Source organism: Megalobrama amblycephala, linkage group LG16 (genome assembly GCF_018812025.1).
Source record: "Megalobrama amblycephala isolate DHTTF-2021 linkage group LG16, ASM1881202v1, whole genome shotgun sequence".
Taxonomy (NCBI): Eukaryota; Metazoa; Chordata; class Actinopteri; order Cypriniformes; family Xenocyprididae; genus Megalobrama; species Megalobrama amblycephala.
Window position 1 is genome coordinate 38,651,025 of NC_063059.1, and position 22,563 is coordinate 38,673,587.

The following is a 22,563-nucleotide window of genomic DNA, read 5'->3' on the forward strand; positions in this document are numbered from 1 at the left end:
GCTTCACAGCTAGGAGTTCCCTGTCACTGATGGAGTAGTTGACTTCCGCCGGGCTGAGCTTGCTGGAGAAGGCGGCGCATGGATGGAGTCTACTTGGCGTCCCCTGCTGCTGCGACAACACCGCTCCCACTCCAGTGGTAGAGGCGTCCACCTCTACGATGAAGTGCTGCTCTGGATCAGGGTGAACGAGTAAGGGAGCGGTGGTGAAGGCTTCCTTGAGGCGATTGAAGGCGTTGGTGGCTGCTGGGTTCCAGGACAGAGACTTGGGCTTATTTCGGAGAAGACTGGTGAGTGGATGGGTGATGGAGCTGTAATCTTTGATAAACCGACGGTAGAAGTTTGAGAATCCAAGGAAGCGTTGCAACTCTTTAATGGTAGTGGGTTCTGGCCAGTTGGTGATGGACTCCACCTTCCTCTCGTCCATCTGGATGCCACTGTGGTCGATGATGTATCCCAGGAATGATACAGTGGGTTGATGGAATGAACACTTTTCTGCTTTGAGGAATAGATGGAACTGACGAAGGCGTGTGAGGACCTCCGCAACGTGTCGGCGATGTTCGGCCTGGGTCCGGGAGTAGATGAGTATGTCGTCGATGTATACTAGGACGAAGCGGTGGAGAAACTCCCGGAGCACCTCGTGGATGAAGTCCTGGAATACGGAGGGGGCGTTGACCAGGCCATACGGCATCACAAGGTACTCATAGTGACCAGTAGGAGTAATGAAGGCAGTCTTCCACTCGTCCCCCTCACGTATCCGGATGAGGTTGTACGCGCTGCGGAGGTCCAGCTTCGTGAACACAGTGGCACCACGGAGATGTTCCAGGGCCGCTGGGGCGAGAGGAAGGGGATATCTGAACTTAATGGTGATCTTATTGAGAGAGCGATAGTCAATACATGGCCGCAAGCCTCCGTCATTTTAAGCCACAAAGAAGAAACTGGAAGCAGCAGGGGAAGTAGACGGCCAGATGTATCCTTGAGCTAGGGCCTCCTTGATGTAATCCTCCATGGCCTTCTCCTCCGGGATGGATAGTGGGTAGATCTTACCCTTCGGCACTGGTTCACCCGGAAGCAGGTCGATGGCACAGTCCCATGGCCGGTGTGGAGGCAGCTTGGAAGCCCTCTGTGGGCAGAAGACATCGCTGAAGGGGGCGTAACACTTAGGGATGTTGATGGAGCGTTGTTCAACTGGACTCTCGATGGATGTTGCACAGAGGGAGAGATCAGAAGATGGAGAAGATGGCACAGGAAGTTCAGTCAGACAGCGAGAGAAACAGGTGTCGCCCCACTTCAGGATTTCGCCCGTCTTCCAGGAGATGGTTGGGTTGTGCTGCTCCAACCAGGGGCGCCCCAGAACCACGTCAGTGGTGGAATCCTCCAAAACCAGCAGATGTAATTCCTCTTGATGTAACAAACCGACTTGAAGCTTGAGAGGTCCTGCCACTGTACGGACGTGCTTACGGCTGAGAGGCTTGCCAGTTATGGAGTTGATCTGGTAGATCGTCGGAGACGGAGAGGTCTTGAGACATAGCTGCCGGCAGAGGGCGACAGAGACGAAGTTGCCGGCCTACCCTGAGTCGAGGAGCGCGACCACTGTAAGGGAGATATCAGCGGCAGTAAGATTGACGACAGTGGTGAGTGGTTTCATTTTCTGAATAGAAGGGATGATGGCACTCACCATGGGTCGAGGAGGTCGTGTGGGGCACGCCGCAATCGCATGCCCAGGAGTGCCACAATATAAACATAGGTTCAGGGTCAGCCGACGGCGGGTTCGGACCGGCAGAGGAGCATGTTGGGAAGTGACTGGTCCTGGTGCTCTTGGAGGCACGCCTGCATACGAGTGGCACAGCGGATTGATAGCTGGATGAACTTCTCGAGGCCGATGGAGTCCTCGTATGCAGCGAGATGCAGCCGTACCTGAGGTTCCAATCCTTGACAATATGTGGTAATCAGAGCTTGTTCGTTCCATCCGCTAACTGCATCAAGCGTCCTGAATTGCAAAGCATAGTCGTAAATAGACATTGATCCTTGTTTTAAATTGTAGAGTTTCTCACCAGCAGACGAATCTGTAATCGGTTTCCCAAACACCTCCCGGAAGTGGGAAATAAACGCTGGATAGGATTGCGTCACTGCACCACGTTGTGACCAGATGGAATCGGCCCACTTCAATGCTTTGCCGCTGAAAAAGGCTATCTTTGATGTATCGCTCGGGTACAGGTGCGACTGCATCTCCAGGACCAGTTCGCATTGCAGCAGAAATCCGCTGCAATCCTCCGCCGATCCTGAGTAGGGCGCCGGTTTGGCCATGGGACTGGTGTACGGCGGCGGTGAAGGAGATCCAGTGGTGCTGGCTGCGGTGTTCGCTGGTGCAGGTGAAGGAGAAGTGACTGGAGATGGTGGCGGTGGATTGGCGGTGAGGGTTCGCCGAAGCGCATCCACCAGGGCCTGAAACGGATCTGGTTGGCTCATACTGGGTCTGTGGTGTTGGTCCGGTCTTCTGTTACGGTACACAGGAGGCAGACACAGATGTAAACAGGTAACTGTTCTTTTATTGACACCAGTAGAGCAAGGAGCGGTAAACAGGTAGAGATGAATCAATGGATGTATAGACGATAATAGTGGAGATAGTTACTGTCCTTTTCCTTTTAGATACGGAGATCTGTTAACATGCTGGAGCTTAGAGATCGCTGGAGATGGCTGGAGCTTGGAGATTGCTGAAGATGGCTGGAGTTGACTGGAGCACTCACACACAGAAGACGATGCACACAGAGGGAAGGAGACACGCTGGAGACAGGTAAGTATGGAGCGAGGAGTCCTTGGGGTAAGCATTAACGTGAGTATATGTGAACGAGACCGGACATGGAGTGCTGTGTGTGTGTGCTCTTTATGGTGCTGCTGATGAGTGCGATGATGAGGTGCAGGTGGCGGTGATCAGTACTCTGGGGATGGTGTGCGCTGTGATTGGTTGAGGTTGGAACCTGACGTGTCTGTGACAATACCATTTCCATTGTAATAGTCGGTGGAGAACTTGTCTCGGTTTGCCGGACGAACTGATAGTTTCTCTACATAATTATTAAACCAGAACTAATCATATATGTGATTGATTATAATTCGTTGTAATTAATTCACCATAAATGGTTAATTCATAAAGCTTTATGAGTTATTATATTCATATTCCACCCATAAATTGATTAATAACTGTATGAATCGCTACAACCTCCAAAAAACTAGAATAATGATATTCCAGAAACGCTCCAGATCTCAGGGACCAACACACACTTTCCAAATTTTAGCTCAAACTTTTCAATTCTATAATTGAACCTATTGTTTTATATGGCAGTGAAGTGTGAGATCCTTCTATAAAATTAGATTTTTTTAATTGGGAAAAACATCTGATTGAAATTCTACATTTAGAATTCTATAAAAGAATACTCAAAGTCCGAAGAAAGACGCCAAACAATGGATGCAGGGCAGAATTAGGCCAGTACCTTCTCCTTCTAAACATCCAAAAAAGAGCCATCAAATTCTGGAAACACATAAAAACAAGCGACCCCAACATATACCATTACAATACCATTAAAACACCAAGAGCTGAGCGTAAGTAAGAGTCCCCTGTGTCAGCTGGTGCTGAGACTGACAGACCTCACACCCACAGAGACACACACACTCACACAGTGTGAGTGTGTGACAGTTGTGGCCGTCGTGGGGGCAGTCGTGGCCTAATGGATAGAGAGTCGGACTTGTAACCCAAAGGTCGTGGGTTTGAGTCTCAGGTCCGGCAGGGATTGTCGGTGAGGGGAGTGAATGTCCAGCGCTCTCCCCACCTTCAATACCACGACTGAGGTGAGACCCTTGAGCAAGGCACCGTACCCCCAACTGCTCCCCTGGCGCCGCAGCAATGGCTGCCCACTGCTCCGGGTGTGTGTGTGTGTTCACTGCTGTGTGTGTACACTTGGATGGGTTAAATGCAGAGCACAAATTCCGAGTATGGGTCACCATACTTGGCCACATGTCACTTCTTCACTTCACTTCACTTCACACACACATTTACACAAATTATAAACACAGAAAAAGACACGTACATCACCTATTGGACAAACACTATTAAAAACCAACACAAACTAGAATGTTATTCGGCATTAAATCGAGAATACACTATTGCGAACTACCTGAGCACAGTGAGTGATATGAAACTCAGGAAAACACTGACGGTGTACAGACTCAGTCTGGCCATACAGACGGGCCGGCGCAGACAGATCTGGCTCTCCCGTGAGGACAGACTCTGCTCGCACTGCATTCTGGGAGTGATGGAGACGGAGCTGCACTTCCTCACAGAATGCCTAAAATACCAAGAAATCAGAGACCACTACTACCCCAAAATTAATAAAATATTTCCCCAATTTAACACCTGTAACCCAAACCAAAACTCAGTTACATTCTTGGTGAAGAAGCCAAATGTTCCAATATAACTGCAAGATTTGTATCATCTTGTTATCTCCTGAGGGACAGCCAGAAATAAACAAACAGCCAGTAAACACACACCCCTTAGGCCTACACACATGTATATAATGTATTTAATGTTGAAATTCTAAGTTCAGTTGTTACATGATTTCTGTATTATAATCTTTTTTATTTATTATTTTTTATAATTATTTATTATTTTGTTACTACTATTATTTTTATTTAGTTTATTATTTTCTCTACATAGGCTTTTCTCAGATGTTCTGTTGTTCTTATATGTTGGTTAAATGCTTTGGTAAGACAAAATGTATTTTTTTGTCATGCCAATAAAGCTATTTAAATTTATTTGAATTGAATTGTGAGAGAATACGCAGATGTGAATTAATCTATCTGAGTCTGTGCGTCTCTTAACAGTGTTCAGTAGCATTGTCTCTACTAATAGTGAAACTGTAAGTTTATCTACCTCAAGAACTGCAGTTATTATTACCTCACTGGTGAGAAATGTCATGTAGCTTTTAAGTTGCTAAACTATTTTACTGATTAATTCATCAGACCAGCCCAGACAACACGTTTCCGTGTGTGTGTGTGTGTGTGTGTGAGAGAGAGTGTTTGTACTGTATGTGTGTGTTTTGAGTGAGAGAGAGAGCATGAGAAAGAGAGTATGACCTTTCAGGACATAAAACATATTTTGTGGCAAAAACCTTGACAATAATTTATTGTTTTTATCATATTGTTTACTATATTTATTTGCTTGGTCAGTGTCTTTGTGGATTTTGTTTCTTTTGCAGTTGTAGACTGTAAGTACCTTATGAAATAACTGAAATAACTTTGTGAAGTGATATGAACTGTAATGCGGTCAAGACCTGCTAGAACTACTTCAGTCATGCGTTTCCCTGAAAATAATCACACATCTTGGAACATTCGTCAACCAATCAGATTCGAGCATTCAACAGCTTCGTCGTATAAATGTTCATAAATCTTCAGTGCTGCAGAAGTTGTCCAGAGTTTAGTAGTCAGTGTTTTGATGTGTTTTCTAAACCGTGACAATGTAAAATTCCTTCAGATATTCAAAGAAAGTCAGTGTTCTTGCACATAAAGAAGGAATTTAAATATTTAAATATTTGTTTTTAAATAAATGACATTAAAGAATTTAAGACATTTGATGTATGGTTAACAAAGCAGAGTCATACTTTTTAATTTGACTGTCAGATGGACAATTAAACATTTACATAAACTTTAGCTTAAAGTTGACTAAAACTTCACATTTTAATTTTACTGTCAGATGGACAATTAAGAATCAAATCACTGAGTATCTGAAGTTAGTGCAGGTTCTCTAGTAAAGAGCAGATGTAATGTGTAGCAGCGGCTCCACCATAACAAGAATAGCAATGTACAGTGAGACATTTAAGATTATTTAATAAGTCATTACTTTTACAAATAATTGGAATAGAATTTCAAAAATATATTGATACGAATATTTTGTGTTTGAGTGGATTCTGACTACAAACCCGATTTCAAAAAAGTTGGGACACTGTACAAATTGTGAATAAAAAAGGAATGCAGTAATTTACAAATCTCATAAACTTATTGTGACGAGCAGGGCGGGCGAGAGCCGTGAGGGAACGGCGCGAGGCCGGTGATGCTCATTATCACTCGCGTCACCGGCCACACGCCGTTCCCTCACGGCTCTCGCCTGCCCTGCTCGTCACACTTATGTTTTATTCACAATAGAATATAGATAACATATCAGATGTTGAAAGTGAGACATTTTGATATGTCATGCCAAATATTGGCTCATTTTGGATTTCATGAGAGCTACACATTCCAAAAAAGTTGGGACAGGTAGCAATAAGAGGCTGGAAAAGTTAAATGCACATATAAGGAACAGCTGGAGGACCAATTTGCAACTTATTAGGTCAATGGACTACTTGCACAGCTACTTCCGCTTTCTACTTATTACGGCTCGAGCGTTTCCGGTCAGCGTTCAGCGCACTTATATACAGAGAGCTTCTTGCGAAAACGCAGATTATTACTACATTTTAGGGCTGCGAAATGTTTTTTAAACAATTAATCATATTCTCTGCATTAACATTAATTATCTTCAACCTGCTGAAATGTTTATTAATATATTTCCCTTCCAAATGCGCATTCTGAATAATAAATAAATATATTTCCCCACTAACCTTCCGCCGTCAAGTGCTCATCTTCTCATTAGCAGTGTTTTTCTCTTAATCATCATATTTCATACCTGTTAAATTTACATTTAAATGAATTTGTCTGATAAACACAGGAAGTGCATTGTTTTACTATGGTAAGTGTAGTAACGATGGGTGACAACGCATTATCACGATGGCAAGACAAACAAAAAAAAAGTTAAAACTGCTCTTTTATTCCAGTGTTTGAAATAGTTGAATGAATGTGATAACTGCTTTAACGGTGTTAATAATTAATCTTAAAGAATAACGCAATGACAGCGCAACTACCTTGACTATTAGGATTTTTGGCATAAATGTGTGAATTACATAAATAGTTGTCAGAAAAAATGGCACAGAATAGAGACTAAAATATTATGTTCATTCTGATCTTATTTATCACGTCTCACACTGCAGCGTCGCAATCACTATTAGAGCGCTGACACCCTGTGGTGAAAGAATCACAGCTTATGTTGGATTAAAACTTAAAGTTCCGTTGAGTTTGGAAAGGTCTGTACACGGTAATCATCAGAATCTCTTCTCTTGTCTCTGAATATGTCTGGAATTTAAAAATCATCCCGAGGACTCTCGTTTTAAGAGGGGTTTAGTTATCTATGTGATAACGGCGCATTGAAAATATATATAACCGGAAACAACTGAGCCGTAATATTTCAAACCGGATGTGCGTCACGAGGCTCAGTGCAAGTAGTCCATTGGCAACATGATTGGGTATAAAAAGAGCCTCTCAGAGTGGCAGTGTCTCTCAGAAGTCAAGATGGGCAGAGGATCACCAATTCCCCCAATGCTGTGGTGAAAAACAGTGGAGCAATATAAAAAAGGAGTTTCTCAGAGAAAAATTGCAAAGAGTTTGAAGTTATCATCATCTACAGTGCATAATATCATCCAAAGATTCAGAGAATCTGGAACAATCTCTGTGCGTAAGGGTCAAGGCCGAAAAACCATACTGGATGCCCGTGATCTTCGGGCCCTTAGACGGCACTGCATCAAATACAGAAATGCTACTGTAGCACAGTTAAGTTCGTAGTTGGGGAAGGAAGAGGACAGGGTCGACGAACAACTGCTGACTGAGTCTTTATTGGCTTTCAAAAAGGTTCAACAGAAAGACTGTGCAGCGCACAACAACAAAATAAACAATCCACAAAGGGCTTCACTCCAGGTTCGGTATACACCATCCACAAGGGCTTCTCTCCAGGTTCGGTATACACAATCCACAAGGGCTTCACTCCAAGTAACTTGACACTACTCAGTCAGCAGTTCCCCTCTCTCTCACACACTCCTGCTTCTCATGGCATTTTATCCTGTCTCCGCGCCAATCACTGGAATGAGAAACAGGTGTTCGTGATTTGTATTCAACCGACTCACTTACCAAGCGTCTCCCGCTATTCTCTCCGGTTGCAGACCTCGCTGAACCACACCCCCCTCGCCACATACCCCCACCGCCCAAGTCAGGCCGGGGAGCCATCTGGCCTGCAGCCCCCCCCCCCCCCCCATTTCTGGAGAGGAAATCGGCCACAGCCATCCGAACACCCGGCCTGTGGACCACCTTGAACTTAAAAGGCTGTAAAGCCAGATACCAACGGGTGATCCGCGCGTTGGTATCCTTCATGCGGTGGAGCCACTGCAGGGGAGCGTGGTCCGAACAGAGAGTGAATTCCCGTCCCAGGAGATAATAGCGGAGGGTGAGGACGGCCCACCTGATAGCCAAACACTCTTTTTCTACGGTACTGTACTTAGCTTCTCTCTTAGAGAGCTTACGGCTAATGTACAGTACCGGCCGCTCCTCACCCTCTATCTCCTGGGACAGGACAGCACCCAGCCCTCTGTCCGACATGTCAGTCTGCAACAGAAAAGGGAGAGAAAAGTCAGGAGAGTGAAGCAATGGCCCGCCACATAGAGCAGCCTTCACCACAGCTCCGTCCACTGGACCGTATCTGGAGCATCCTTTTTAGTTAGATCAGTCAACGAGCTGGTGAGGGCCGAATAATTAGGTACAAACCTTCTATAATATCCCGCCAGCCCGAGGAACTGTCTAACCTCCTTTTTGGTCTTGGGGCGCGGACAGGTCGCAATCGCTGCTGTCTTGTCAATTTGGGGACGCACCTGCCCGTGCCCCAAGTGGAAGCCCAGATACCTTACCTCCACGCGCCCAATTGCACACTTCTTCGGGTTGGCCGTGAGCCCAGCCCCTCTCAGCGATCTCAGGACGGCTCTCACATGCTGCATATGCCGCTGCCAATCATTACTATAGATAATAATATCATCTAGATAGGCAGCCGCATATGCAGCATGGGGCCGGAGAATCTTATCCATGAGTCGCTGAAAGGTAGCCGGTGCCCCGAACAGCACGAACGGAAGCGTAACAAATTGGTGTAATCCGAACGGCGTCGTGAAAGCTGTCTTTTCTTTGGATAAAGGCGACAAGGGGATCTGCCAATACCCTTTCGTTAAGTCCAGTGTCGAATAAAATCGAGCCGCACCTAGCCGGTCAAGCAATTCGTCCACCCTAGGCATTGGATACGTGTCGAATTTCGACACTGCATTCACCCTGCGGTTGTCCACGCAGAAACTAACCGAGCCGTCGGTCTTGGGGACCAAAACTATCGGGCTCGCCCAGTTACTGCTGGACTCTTCTATTACTCCCATTTTCAGCATTGCCTCTAATTCGTCCTGAACTACCTTTTTTTTGTGTTCAGGTAGCCTATACGGCCGGCTGCGAATAACCACGCCCGGCTCCGTCTCGACGTGGTGCTGAATGAGGTTGGTACGTCCCGGCAGGGGAGAGAACACGTCTGCAAATTCTGTTTGCAATTTAGATAAATCAGTGAGCTGGGAGGGCGAGAGGTGATCTCCTCCCGGGATCAGAGCGAGGGATTGAGTTTTTATATTCGCCTCTGGCTCGAGATCATCCTCCCCGCTAATCACCGTCGCCAGCATCACTGATTCTGCCTCATTCCATTTTTTTCAGGAGGTTGAGGTGATAAATTTGACGTGCCCCCCTCCTGTCGGACCGTACCACCTCATAATCGAGCTCGCCCACTTGCCGTGTGACCTCAAAGGGTCCTTGCCACTTTGCAAGTAATTTCGAATTTGAAGTAGGGAGTAATACAAGCACTTTCTCTCCTGGTGCAAATTTGCGTAAATTAGACCATCTGTTATACAGCTGGCTCTGTCTGTGCTGGGCTTGTAACAAATTCTCCATTGATAGCCGCCACAAAGTGTGGAGTTTTGTTCTCAAGTCCAGCACATACTGAATTTCGTTTTTGGCCTGAGATGGTCCGTCCTCCCAAGCCTCCCTCAGGACATCCAGCACCCCGCGGGGCTGGCGTCCAAAGAGAAGCTCGAAGGGGGAAAACCCGTGGAGGCTTGCGGGACCTCTCGCACTGCGAATAGCAGAGGTTCTAACCACTTATCCCAATTTTTGGCGTCCTCTTGAACGAACTTACGAATCATGGATTTAAGCGTGCGATTAAAACGTTCGACCAGCCCGTCCGTTTGTGGGTAAAAGACGCTGGTACGAACCGATTTAATGCCCAATAATTCGTACAGTTCGCGTAACGTGCGTGACATAAACGCCGTGCCTTGATCAGTGAGGATTTCTTTTGGAATCCCCACCCGGGAGATTAAACGAAACATTGCATCCGGAACACTCTTAGCGGAAATGTTGCGGAGAGCCACTGCTTCAGGATATCGCGTTGCATAATCAACAATGACTAATGCAAAGCGATGTCCCCTTGCTGATCGTTCTAATGGCCCGATGAGGTCCATACCAATTCTCTCGAAGGGGACCTCCATTAACCCTCTGGAGTCTGAGGCTGATTTGGGGCCTGGAGAAGTTTTGACATGCCCTGACATTTGTGCTTTTTTCAGTTGTTCATAAACATATAAATGACAAAAGTGTCATTACACTGTATTCAGCACAAACTAGGCTACAATAATATGTGAGGAACATGTATGTACATGTTTGTGTTTTTGAAGGAATAATGTTTATGCGTGGTTACTGAAAAAACAAAAAACTTAAGTCACTGAAATAAAGCCAAAAAAAGTATAGTAAATCTGTGTTTACAATACTTTAGGGTATTGGAGGTTGTAAACTAGAGTTTTTGCTTCAAAATTATGTAAAAATTATGCTGCCTAGTCCTTCATATAAAACAATATATTGATTTAGTTTTTGTAAGACACTTTTTGCGAGAAACACAGTATGCATGGAGGCGTGAATCACCACTGAAAAATGGGCCATTCTCACCTGAGAAGACAAAAGAATTGGATAGTAATGAGCTGAAATGACTTGCATATTAATGAGGCATTTCAGTCAGGTAGGCTGTGAAAAAAACCTTCTGTGATGTCTCAAGCTCATCATGATATATGAAACATACAGAAAAATATTATTACAATATAAAGTAATGGTTTTATATTATACTTTAAAATATAATGTATTTCTGTGATGCAAAGAGTCTGAATATAGGCTTTTAGTTTAAAAGCATGCACATTTGGAGAAATATTGGATTCTCATATGCTTATGTCAATTTTCTATACAGAGAAGTTATATTTATTTAATATTCATTGTCATTACTATGAGCGCTGGTGTTTTTCAATTCATCCTTGAAGTCGGAGGGCGCTCTCTGTGCATTTTTAGTCCACAAATTCATCTAAAAGAAGAAGAGGCTATTCCATGAATGGAGTTTCCAATTCATACTGCAGCCGGAGGGCGCTAAAGAAACAAAAAACTCATCTAAAATTCATCTATAGAAGAAAAGAAAACGGGAACTAACTGCATGTCTTCTAGAGCTCCCTAACCATGACTTTTACATCCAGATAAACACTTTTCAAGACAATAAATACACGATTGAGACGATGAATGCATGTATTGCCTCTGAATTTGCGTCTGAATAGCGCTGGCTCTGTGCGCGTGGCCGCATTAGCAGATAATGAGCTGAATCACGGACTTCTGACATGGCTCTCTTTTCATACAGATTACATAAACACAGAAGGTTTGTTTTCGATTTGACTTACATGATTTAAAACCTGACATCTTAACGTTTTTTTAGACATAAGTTTAATTTTTCTGTGATTAGTATTCACTAAGTTACAGTTCATTTTCTGAGAACTATCAGATTGGACTTCGTTCAGAGGGAGAGGAGAAATCACGCATCATGTTAGTTTTCTTTATTTTACAAAAAGCACAACATTGTGTTTTTACTCTGAGTGTATACAAATAAAAGAAGATATTCTGTAGTTTCAATTGAAATATTACTTATGTCTCTATGACAAAAAATGACGGAGTATTTTAAGTCTGTTTTGCTGCAATGTGAAAAAAAACCTGCAAAACGCGCCGGCGCGTTTTCAGACCTCAGAGTGTTAATGGGAGTGGGCGCAATGGCGCTTTTGGGGTGGCCGGTGGGTTTACCAACCAAACCACCTGCGTACATTCTCGTGAATGCCCGGCCAGAAAAACCGGGTCATGAGACGATTTAGTGTCGCCGCCTGTCCCAAATGCCCCGCCATCGGATTAGAATGAGCCGCGTGGAAAAGCATTTCCCTGCGGCTCTTTGGCACTAACAACTGGGTTGTATCTTCTTTTGTTTGAGTGTCTTGGGTCACTCGATACAACCTATCTTTTATAATCGCGAAATATGGATAAACAAGCGGACGTCCAGGCTGGAGAGGCTGACCATCAATTACGCAGACCTTTTCAAATGCATGTTTTAGCGTCTCATCGTGAGACTTCTCCAGGGGAAAATCATCGCGTTCCGGAAGAATTAGTCTTCCGGCTTCACTCCGCTCCCCTGCAGCAGAACTCTCCTGTCTCTGATCAGTCTCTCCCACCTGCACGCGCGCCTGTCTACCCCGCGTTCCTTTCCCCCAAGAGGCATCCGAGCATAAACATCCCAATAATTGCTTGAACGCAGGCCAATCCGTTCCCAAAATTATCGGATGCCGGAGGTGCGGGTTAACTGCCACCTCAACACTATGCTTTTGTCCCCTAAATTTAATGATGACGGGCATTACAGGATATCTCACCACCTCCCCGTGCACGCACCGAACCCCAACCATGCGGCCTGTATCCAACGCCTCAGATGAAATCAGGCTTTGATGAACAGAGGTTTGGTTGCAGCCCGAGTCCACCAAAGCCTGATAGGTACCCCCTTGATACTCACAGGTATTTGGTACCCGCCAGCTTGACCAGGGGCGGCCTGTGGATCGTCGGGGACCCGGATCATTGTCCCGATCTCCATAACCGGACATTTATCCACAAAATGATCCGGATCCCCACACCGCCAACAGGCCGGCCCAGACCTGCCCGCCGCTCCAGTGGCAGAGAGTGGGCTGAATGGTTGGCGCGGAGAAAGGGGAGAAGCAGGAGTTGGGTCCGTCCCGGCAGCAGGGAGTCCCACCCCCCTGGGTCCGTAGGAAGGTGCCTCGGGGCGGAACACGAGGTGGGCCGGGCGGACGAGACCTGGGGAGAGGGACAGGTCTAGAGAGAGAGGGGGACAAAAGAGAGGGAGAGAGAGAGGCAGCTGGAAGGGGCTCGCCGACCCCTTGGCACGCCACCATGTGGTCCTTCGCCAATTGGATGGCTGAGTCCAGCGACGTGGGGCGGTGGCACTGGACCCACTCGGCAGTTTTTTTCGGGAGCCGAGTGATGAACTGCTCCAGCACCACGCGATCGATGACCAGGTCCACATCGCTTCCCTCAGCCAGCAACCATTTGCGGCACGAGTCCCGGAGCTGTTGGGCCATCATGAAGGGCCGGCCGGACTCACCCAGGTCGAGGGAGCGGAAGCGCTGTTGATGCTGCTCCGGGGTCCCGCCAACCCGCTGGTTGATGGCCCGCTGTAGGTCGTCATAGACCAGGAGGTTCTGGACGGGGAGCTGCTGTGCCGCCACCTGCGCTTCTCCTGAGAGGAGCGGGACCAGCCTCATAGACCACTGGTCCCGCGGCCATTTACACGCTTCAGCGGATCTCTCGAATAGCTCGAGGAAAACTTCTGGATCGTCCAGTGGGCCCATCTTGTTTAGGGGCAGGTGGACGGGCACAGCCGGCTGCTCGGTGGGCTCCCGGGGAACCTCCCGGTCAATCCAGCTCCGGAACGCCTCGCGGTCCTCCTGCTGGGTCTGTAGGATGGCTTGGAAGCACCGCTCCTGATCGCTTCGCAGCTCCTGCAGGGCCTGTTGTTGTTCGCGGTGCAGGACCGCGAGGGACGCGATGATCTCCGCAAATGGGGTGGAGGACGATGCTTGCATGGCGACGTGCTCCCGTCTTCCTTCCCGGGTTTCGGCACCAGTGTAGCACAGTTAAGTTCGTAGTTGGGGAAGGAAGAGGACAGGGTCGACGAACAACTGCTGACTGAGTCTTTATTGGCTTTCAAAAAGGTTCAACAGAAAGACTGTGCAGCGCACAACAACAAAATAAACAATCCACAAAGGGCTTCACTCCAGGTTCGGTATACACAATCCACAAGGGCTTCACTCCAAGTAACTTGACACTACTCAGTCAGCAGTTCCCCTCTCTCTCACACACTCCTGCTTCTCACGGCGTTTTATCCTGTCTCCGCGCCAATCACTGGAATGAGAAACAGGTGTCCGTGATTTGTATTCAACCCACTCACTTACCAAGCGTCTCCCGCTATTCTCTCCGGTTGCAGACCTCGCTGAACCACGCCCCCCTCGCCACAGCTACTGTAATGGAAATCACAACATGGGCTCAGGAATACTTCCAGAAAACATTGTCGGTGAACACAATCCACCGTGCCATTCGCCGTTGCCGGCTAAAACTCTATAGGTCAAAAAAGAAGCCATATCTAAACCTGATGCAGAAGCGCAGGCATTTTCTTTGGGCCAAGGCTCATTTAAAATGGACTGTGGCAAAGTGGAAAACTGTTCTGTGGTCAGACGAATCAAAATTTGAAGTTCTTTTTGGAAAACTGGGACGCCATGTCATCCGGACTAAAGAGGACGAGAACAACCCAAGTTGTTATCAGCGCTCAGTTCAGAAGCCTGCATCTCTGATGGTATGGGGTTGCATGAGTGCGTGTGGCATGGGCAGCTTACACATCTGGAAAGGCACCATCAATGCTGAAAGGTATATCCAAGTTTTAGAACAACATATGCTCCCATCCAGACGTCGTCTCTTTCAGGGAGACCTTGCATTTTCCAACATGACAATGCCAGACCACATACTGCATCAATTACAACATCATGGCTGCGTAGAAGAAGGATCCGGGTACTGAATGACCAGCCTGCAGTCCAGATCTTTCACCCATAGAAAAAATTTGGCGCATCATAAAGAGGAAGATGCTACAAAGAAGACCTAAGACAGTTGAGCAACTAAAAGCCTGTATTAGACAAGAATAAGTCAACATTCCTTTTCCTAAACTTGAGCAACTTGTCTCCTCAGTCCCCAGACTGACGTTTGCAGACTGTTATAAAAAGAAGAGGGGATGCCACACAGTGGTAAACATGGCCTTGTCCCAACGTTTTTGAGATGTGTTGATGCCATGAAATTTAAAATATACTTATTTTTCCCTTAAAATTATACATTTTCTCAGTTTAAACATTTGATATGTCATCTATGTTGTATTATGAATAAAATATTGAAATTTAAAACTTCCACATCATTGCATTCTGTTTTTATTCACAATTTGTACAGTGTCCCAACTTTTTTGGAATCGGGTTTGTAAATGAAACCCCTCTGATTGGCCATTGAGTTCAAGAGATCAAAACATTTCCTTTGATCAAACATTAATTGTCGGACCCCTGCAGTACCACTGTGAACCCCCGGTTGAAGACCCCTTGGTTTAAAGTTAATAAATACATAAATATTAATCTAATTCAATCGTAACCTTTTTGATTAGTGTGAATTTGACCGTGAAACTTGGAAAAGAATTTGACATTTTTAAATTATATTGGAATTGAAAGTAGTTTTATGGTTTTTTGATAGTTTAACTATTTATTATGCTATTTGATTTCTCTCTACAGGTTGTGGGATTGTGGAGTCACAGATGAGGGTTGTGCTGCTCTGACTTCAGCTCTGAGATCAAACCCCTCACACCTGAGAGATCTGGATCTTTCTCAAAATAAAATAGGAGAATCAATGAATCTGCTGTCTGATGTACTACAGGATCCTTACTGTAAACTGGAGATACTGCGGTAAGATCATATTTGACTCTCACACATGAATCACAATGTAAAGTATATTTGAAGTGTTCAGCCTCTTTCTGCTGCTGTGAGTTCGTTAATGCTTTGGGAAACAGACCGTAATATTAAGAATAGTCGTACGATCGTTTTTATGAACTTCTTAGGCTTACGATGCTTTTGGGAAACCCAGCACATGGGCCTAGTTTATAACCGTTACACACAAAACATGTCCTGAAAGAGCCGTACGCCACTTCCTACACAAAAGATGGGATTTATAAAAACAAACTTAATGTTAACTTAACCTGCACACAAACTCTGACCCATGTGTACAAACTCTTTTACTAGAGTGAGAAAAGTAATGAAGTCAACAGAACGATTTTAACTCTGTTTTCATTTTGATATACACATTTACATTAATATTCCACTTTCATTAATGATGATAAACACTGAAAGTCATTACGCAGAAGTTAAACAGAAATGATATGAATTTAGACAGTGGATGTGCAACTTTTGATCACTTTTCCTTTGACACGCTGTTTTAATGACAGTGAGGAGTGATAGGAGCACAATTATTCCTCTTTAAACTAAACTGCAGATCTCATGACAAAGTATTTTAGTGAGAACGATGATCAGTGATGCACACTTACTTCAGTATTATGGCAAGATTTGCACTAGGGCTGCACGATTAATCGTATTTTAATCGTGATAACGATATCTGCTTTTCTCGATTGATTTCAAATAATCGTCACGATATTGGCCCGCTCATTAATTTATCCTAAAAAATATATATTTTTCTTTGGGATATGCTTGCGGTTGCCAAATGCAAAGAGCTTAAATCCCCCAAATAGAGCTTTTCCCGTAAAATGATATACTGTCTTCCCGGTGTTTTACATAATCTGTGCAATCTGGCAACTCTGTGCACGTGCTCCCTCTCAATGCGGAAGAAGCGCTGATGATCTGAAAACCAACATGCGCCTGAGTTTAACGATCTCCACAGCAAAATTTTGCTTCGGAGAAAGTGTTATACAGCCAGTCTTTGCTTCTTCACAAGCCACTTGTACTATTTGTGTGACAAAATCTGCCACAATCAAACCTTTAGGGATGAATTTCATTAAATGCAACACGGGTCTCCACCTTACTGTTTGCAGAATGCACTTTTGCAAAATATGTGACAATTCAATCAGGAAAATGAACATAATTTGGAATTATTGGAAATAATATTAGGAGTTTTGTCGTTTTATCTTTTTAAGTTCTTAAAGGTTTTAGCAGTTTTCATAATGTTAATCAGTTGAAAATGATATATAGTCAGGAATATTTAAAGAGCATTGTTCTTTGCTTTACGAATTTGCAGGGCAATGTGAATCTGTTTTGTCTCATTTGCAAACAAATTATGTTGCTTTAAAACTCTAATGTGAATACAGATTACAAAGTGCTCACCAAAACCATGCGTTTTGTATTGATTTACCATCTAACGAAGTTATCATAGTTGGTTAAATGAAGTCGGTGTGCCACCTACAGGCCTTTTGGGTGACGTGTAGGTCACTTTATCAGTGACGCATCTAGTCAGACAATTGTAGGCTACATTTACTCTGCAATAAACAAGTAGGCTGATCTGTTTCCACTAAAAATAGCATATAAACATCCTAAAAAAAATTCACCTTATCACCAAAACTGCATAATTTTGATTTGAATTTTTTAAAACAACTAAAATACTATTTAGCCAGTGGAAATGAACAAGTACAGGTCTCTGCGGAACAAAAGAGGGGCGTCTCCCAATTTTGGGGTGTTTTCTATCTGGTAGAGGTTTTTTTTAACGATTCAACGAAAAAAGTACGGAAGCCGGGATAGGCATTTTTTTTTTAAGTATGGAAGCCTGAAAGGCCACTCATTATTATTATAATTTTTTTCTTTTCTCATTATCACAACTACTTTTTTAATGTTTAGATCACAAGAAACAATTATGTCGAGATAATGAGAAATAAATAAATAAATAAAATGTTGCTGCATGCTTGACTTCCGTAACAAGGAAACATGCGTTTTTCCAGAGTGCCTGCTAGATATGGAAACATTTTACTATATTCATATATTTTGAAGAGTACGAACTATTTTACAGGACCTGTAATCTGCGTGTATTGTAGTATAATATAGTTTAAAGAAAACTTTTGTTTATATTACTATAGTTGTTATTACCACAGCAATAGCCTATAGAATTACCACATCAAATTAATTCAAGTACTTTAGTATGGTTCAAAAACACTACTGTAGTGATTTTTACTTTGTCCATCCAAGGACGTGAAGTAAAATAGGGATTGGTACTCACGTCACCGCTGACGTTGTGATTTTTGGATCACACGTCTCTTAAGGTGTGGTTATGAGTACATCAGATGACCACTTTCCCCTTTTTCCCTAGTTCAGGGCACCAGTCAAGGTCTGTTACCTTGGCAGTATGAGAACACTCCCAACAGGGGCTTTCATTCTTTAGAATGAATGTAAAGTGGTCAGCTGATTTATCTGAAAGATTGGTGATATTGCTAACTTGTAGAACCTCTTCTGTATTATCAGCACAAGGAAGACACAAGTGTAATAAAATAAATTGTATTAACAAAAAGATAAACAAGAATAACGAACACAACTACTAAATGAATACTATGAATGATAAAGGAATAAAGTGCATAAGCTACATAGAATACAAGTGATTAAGTTGGGTGTGGCTATGGAAGAGTTACGTTATCTTATGGAAAGATAAACTGTTTCTCTGAAAATAATAAGTTGGAGAACCTTATTATGCACCAAACAAATAAACAAGAGATTATTTGTTATTAACTAACATCAGCTATATTACATCTAATGGGAATTAGGAAATTATATACTGATAATATACAACAATGCCAAGGTCTCTGGAAAAAGGTTTGGTTAAGTGATATGTACGTTCCACTTGGTCGAGTCCGATGACGGTGACGTCTTCCACTGGTTGTGCTGGGTGACAATGCAGTGGGGAGAGGAGCCAGAATCAACAGTTTCAACAGTCTTGAACACGAAGCTCTGTCGGATGCTGATCTCCTGGAGCACCAAAGGGTCCTAAAATCTGGAACGCGCAGATGAGGCCCTGGTGTAGGTGCAGAAGGTCCTTAACAATCTGGAACATGCAGACAAATGTACCTTGAAGTGATGGTTTGCTCTCCTGAGCTTAACCTTGTTGCAAATGTCGTTACTGTCTCGCTGGACGGAAACTCTGAACGTAGTGTTTGTCAATGTTTCTTTCCTCACAGGCTAGAGGCTCAGAACGTGGTCGTCTCTGTTGCTGCCTCACAAGCTGTAGGCTCAGATAATGGGATCTGTTGTTGTCTCTTCTGGATGGACCAGAGGCTCAGAACGGTATATCGGTTATGTCTTCTCCCTTCGCAGGGCAGACTCAGAACGATGTATCTGTTGTGTCTCAGCTTCGCAAGCTGGGACTCAGAACGGTATATCTGTTATGTCTCACCCGATGGGAGACTCAGAACAATATCTGTTAATGTCTCACTCCTTACAGAGTTGGGACCCAGAACGGTGTATCTGTTAAAGGATTAGTCCACTTTTAAATACACTTTTCCTGATAAATTTACTCACCCCCCATGTCATCCATTTCGTCTGTCGAAAAGAAATGAAGGTTTTTGAGGAAAACATTCCAGGATTATTCTCCGTACAGTGGATTTCAATGGCTACCAACAGGTTGAAGGTCAAAATTACAGTTTCAGTGCAGCTTCAAGGGCTTTAAACGATACCAGATGAGTAATAAGGGTCTTATCTAGCGAATCGATCTGTCATTTTCGAAAAAAATACAACCGTTTATGCTTTATAAACAAAATATCGCCTTGAACGTACTTTCCGCTTCCGCATTCTTCATTACGCTGAATGTCCTACGCCTTCCCTATTCAAGTTACGGAAAAAAACGAAACTGGCGCCACGTTCGTTCCGTAAGTCTGTAATTAATTTCTGTACTTGCATTTATAATTACACTGTTGACCCATCCCTTACACCTTACCCCTACCCTTAAACCTACCCACACCACCAAAGCTTTCCCTAACCATACCCGTATCCCACCTCAATAGCAGCAAAAGTGTTTTGCAATTCAATATGAACCCAATTGTTACGGATGTGTATGCAGCAGAGATGAGGCAAATACGGAGATCTACAAAACCACTGGGTTTAATGATAATCCAAGAATACAACACAGAGAGAGACATAAACACAACCTTAACATAACAGAGAACGGACAGGGAGTGAAGGGAGTGAGTCCATAATGAAGGAGTGCTGACGAGGGAGTCCAGGTGACGATGATCTGTGATGATGGGGAGATGACAAGGGAAGTGAGTGCAGGTGTGGAGAACAGGAGGAACATGGGAAATGAAGTCCGGGGAACAAGGGATCTGTGACATTAGCCACCCCCCCCCCCCCCCCCCCTCCCGGTAGCCGCGTCCTCGCGCCGTGGATAGAACCGGGAGGGTGGGCGCCCTGGAGACCTCATGCAGGTGCAGGGAGAGGAGCAGACAGGAAAGGAGGTCTCCAGGGCGGATCCATGAACCATGGCGGGTCAGGAGTCGTAGGCAGCCATGGCGGGTCAGGAGCCGTGGGTAGCCATGGCGGGTCAGGAGTCGTGGGTAGCCATGGTGGGTCAGGAGCCGTGGGCAGCCATGGAGGGTCAGGTGCAGCGGGCTTCCATGGAGGGTCAGGTGCAGCGGGCTGCCATGGAGGGTCAGGTGCAGCGGGCTGCCATGGTGGGTCAGGTGTCTCGGCAGGCCATGGTGGGTCCGGAGCTTTAGGCGCAGCCGAAACGCCGTCGAGCCCAGGCGGCGCTGAAGGTCCGGCGGGACATGGCGAAGCCGACGGCTCAGACGACCGAGGCGCAGACGGGGCTCCAGAAGCCTGCAGAGGAGCCAGAACGACCGACGACCAAGGTCGAGCAGGAGGGAGTGAGGAAGCCAACAGAGCCGGAGGGACGGAGGGACGGAGCGAAGCCGGAGGAGTGAAGTCCTGAGGTGAGGGCAGGCTGATGAGTGACCAATGTGAGACCGGAGGGAGGATGGAGTCTGGCGGAACTGGTGGACTGATGGGCCACGGTGGAGACGAGGGAGGTTGGAGCCAAGGTGGAGGTAATGGATCAACGGGCCGAGGTGGAGTCCTGGTCGAGGAGGTTGGAGGTGGAGATGAAGCATGGAGATAGATGGGAGGAGGTGGGAGAGGGAGGCAGGGAGGGGACACAGACTTACGGCTGTACGGGACCAGCGGGGAGACATACAGTTCATAGCTGGTAGCTGGAGCGGGCTCATGGTTGGCGGCGGCTGGAGCGGAGGGCTTGGCGGCAGTGGCGGCTGGAGCAGAGGGCTCGGTGGAGAATGGAGATACTTGCAAAGAGGTCCAGTCCATCCCCTCATAGATAACCAAAAGCCCCACTGGCACTGGAGTGGGCTCAGCGGAGCTTGGAGGGGGCTCTGTGGAGATTGGAGAGGGCTCCGTGGAGACTGGAGAAACTTGCTCGGCGGAGACTGGAGATGCTTGCTCGGCAGAGACTGGAGATGCTTGCTCACAGGAGACTGGAGAAAGCCTGCCCTTCTTCCTCTTCCTCCTCTTGGTCTGCCCGGACACAACAGAGGGGTCCATCCAGAAACAGGGCGTTTAAACGAGCATCCGACCAGTTCGTCAAAAAAGTTAGCTCAACAAACTCCTCCACATACCTCTCCAGCAAGCGTCCGAACTGTAACAGCCCGAGGAGCCGATCTGCCGCGGACATTGAAGTAGGAGGCACGGGAGGAGCTGGAGCTTCGGCGAGGAGAAAAATACCCATGATGGTTTGTAGATTCTCCAGCGGTTGGGTCCATTCTTCTGTTACGGATGTGTATGCAGGAGAGATGAGGCAAATACGGAGATCTACAAAACCACTGGGTTTACTATCCAACATCCTTGTTTACTATCCTCATCAGCGACATCATCAATGATAGTAAGTTTGACTTATTCTGCTTGGTTGAGACATGGCAGCAAGAAAATGACTTTTTAAGAGTTGAATCACGCATGTCCTCCTGGCTTTGTTTATATTTCACAACCTCGCATCTCCAGACGTGGGGGAGGTCTCGCGATACTTCACAACTTGATCTATAAAGCATCTCCACTGACTCTACAAACTTATGCTTCATTTGAATCGGCTGCTTTAATGATCAGCGGTCCAATACCTACAGTATTGGCTGTTATTTATCGGCCACCGAAATACAGTAATATCTTTTTAGATTAATTTTCTGCATTTTTAACCTCTCTGTGTACCTTATCACCTAATATTATTCTACTGGGTGATTTTAACATTCATGTGGATAATGTCAGTAACCCACTCACAAGAGATTTAATTTCTTGCCTGGACAGTTTTGGTCTCCAGCAAAATGTGGACTTTCCAACCCACTGTAAAGGTCACACTCTGTACCTTGTCTGTTGTTCAAGTGTTACATCCATGAACTGTACTGCAGCTGCAATACGCATATCTGCTCATAAATTGCTTTATTTTAATGCTATTGTTACACTCTCTAAATCATAACAACAGCGCTTGATGACATTTCGGAATATAATAAAGATCAACCCTTCAGTCTTTACTGCTGCAATTACTGATCTTCCACATAGTGACCATATCACTTCTCCTGAGGATCTGGTCTCCTTTTATAACTTTGAATTACGACAGCTCGTTGACACTTTTGCACCTCTCAAAGTTCAGACTGTATCATTTACTCACTCTGCA

The 22,563-nt window shown here is 45.3% G+C and overlaps 1 protein-coding gene across 1 annotated transcript in view; it reads left to right on the forward strand.

Moving 5' to 3' along the window:
* The window catches only part of LOC125248560 (NACHT, LRR and PYD domains-containing protein 12-like), a 1,264,817-nt gene that overhangs the window by 1,210,323 nt on the left and 31,931 nt on the right, over positions 1–22,563 (forward strand). Inside the window, exon 18 of the mRNA XM_048160510.1 lies at positions 15,648–15,818. Coding sequence (XP_048016467.1) covers positions 15,648–15,818 — 171 coding nt within the window. The remainder of the gene's footprint in view (positions 1–15,647; positions 15,819–22,563) is intronic.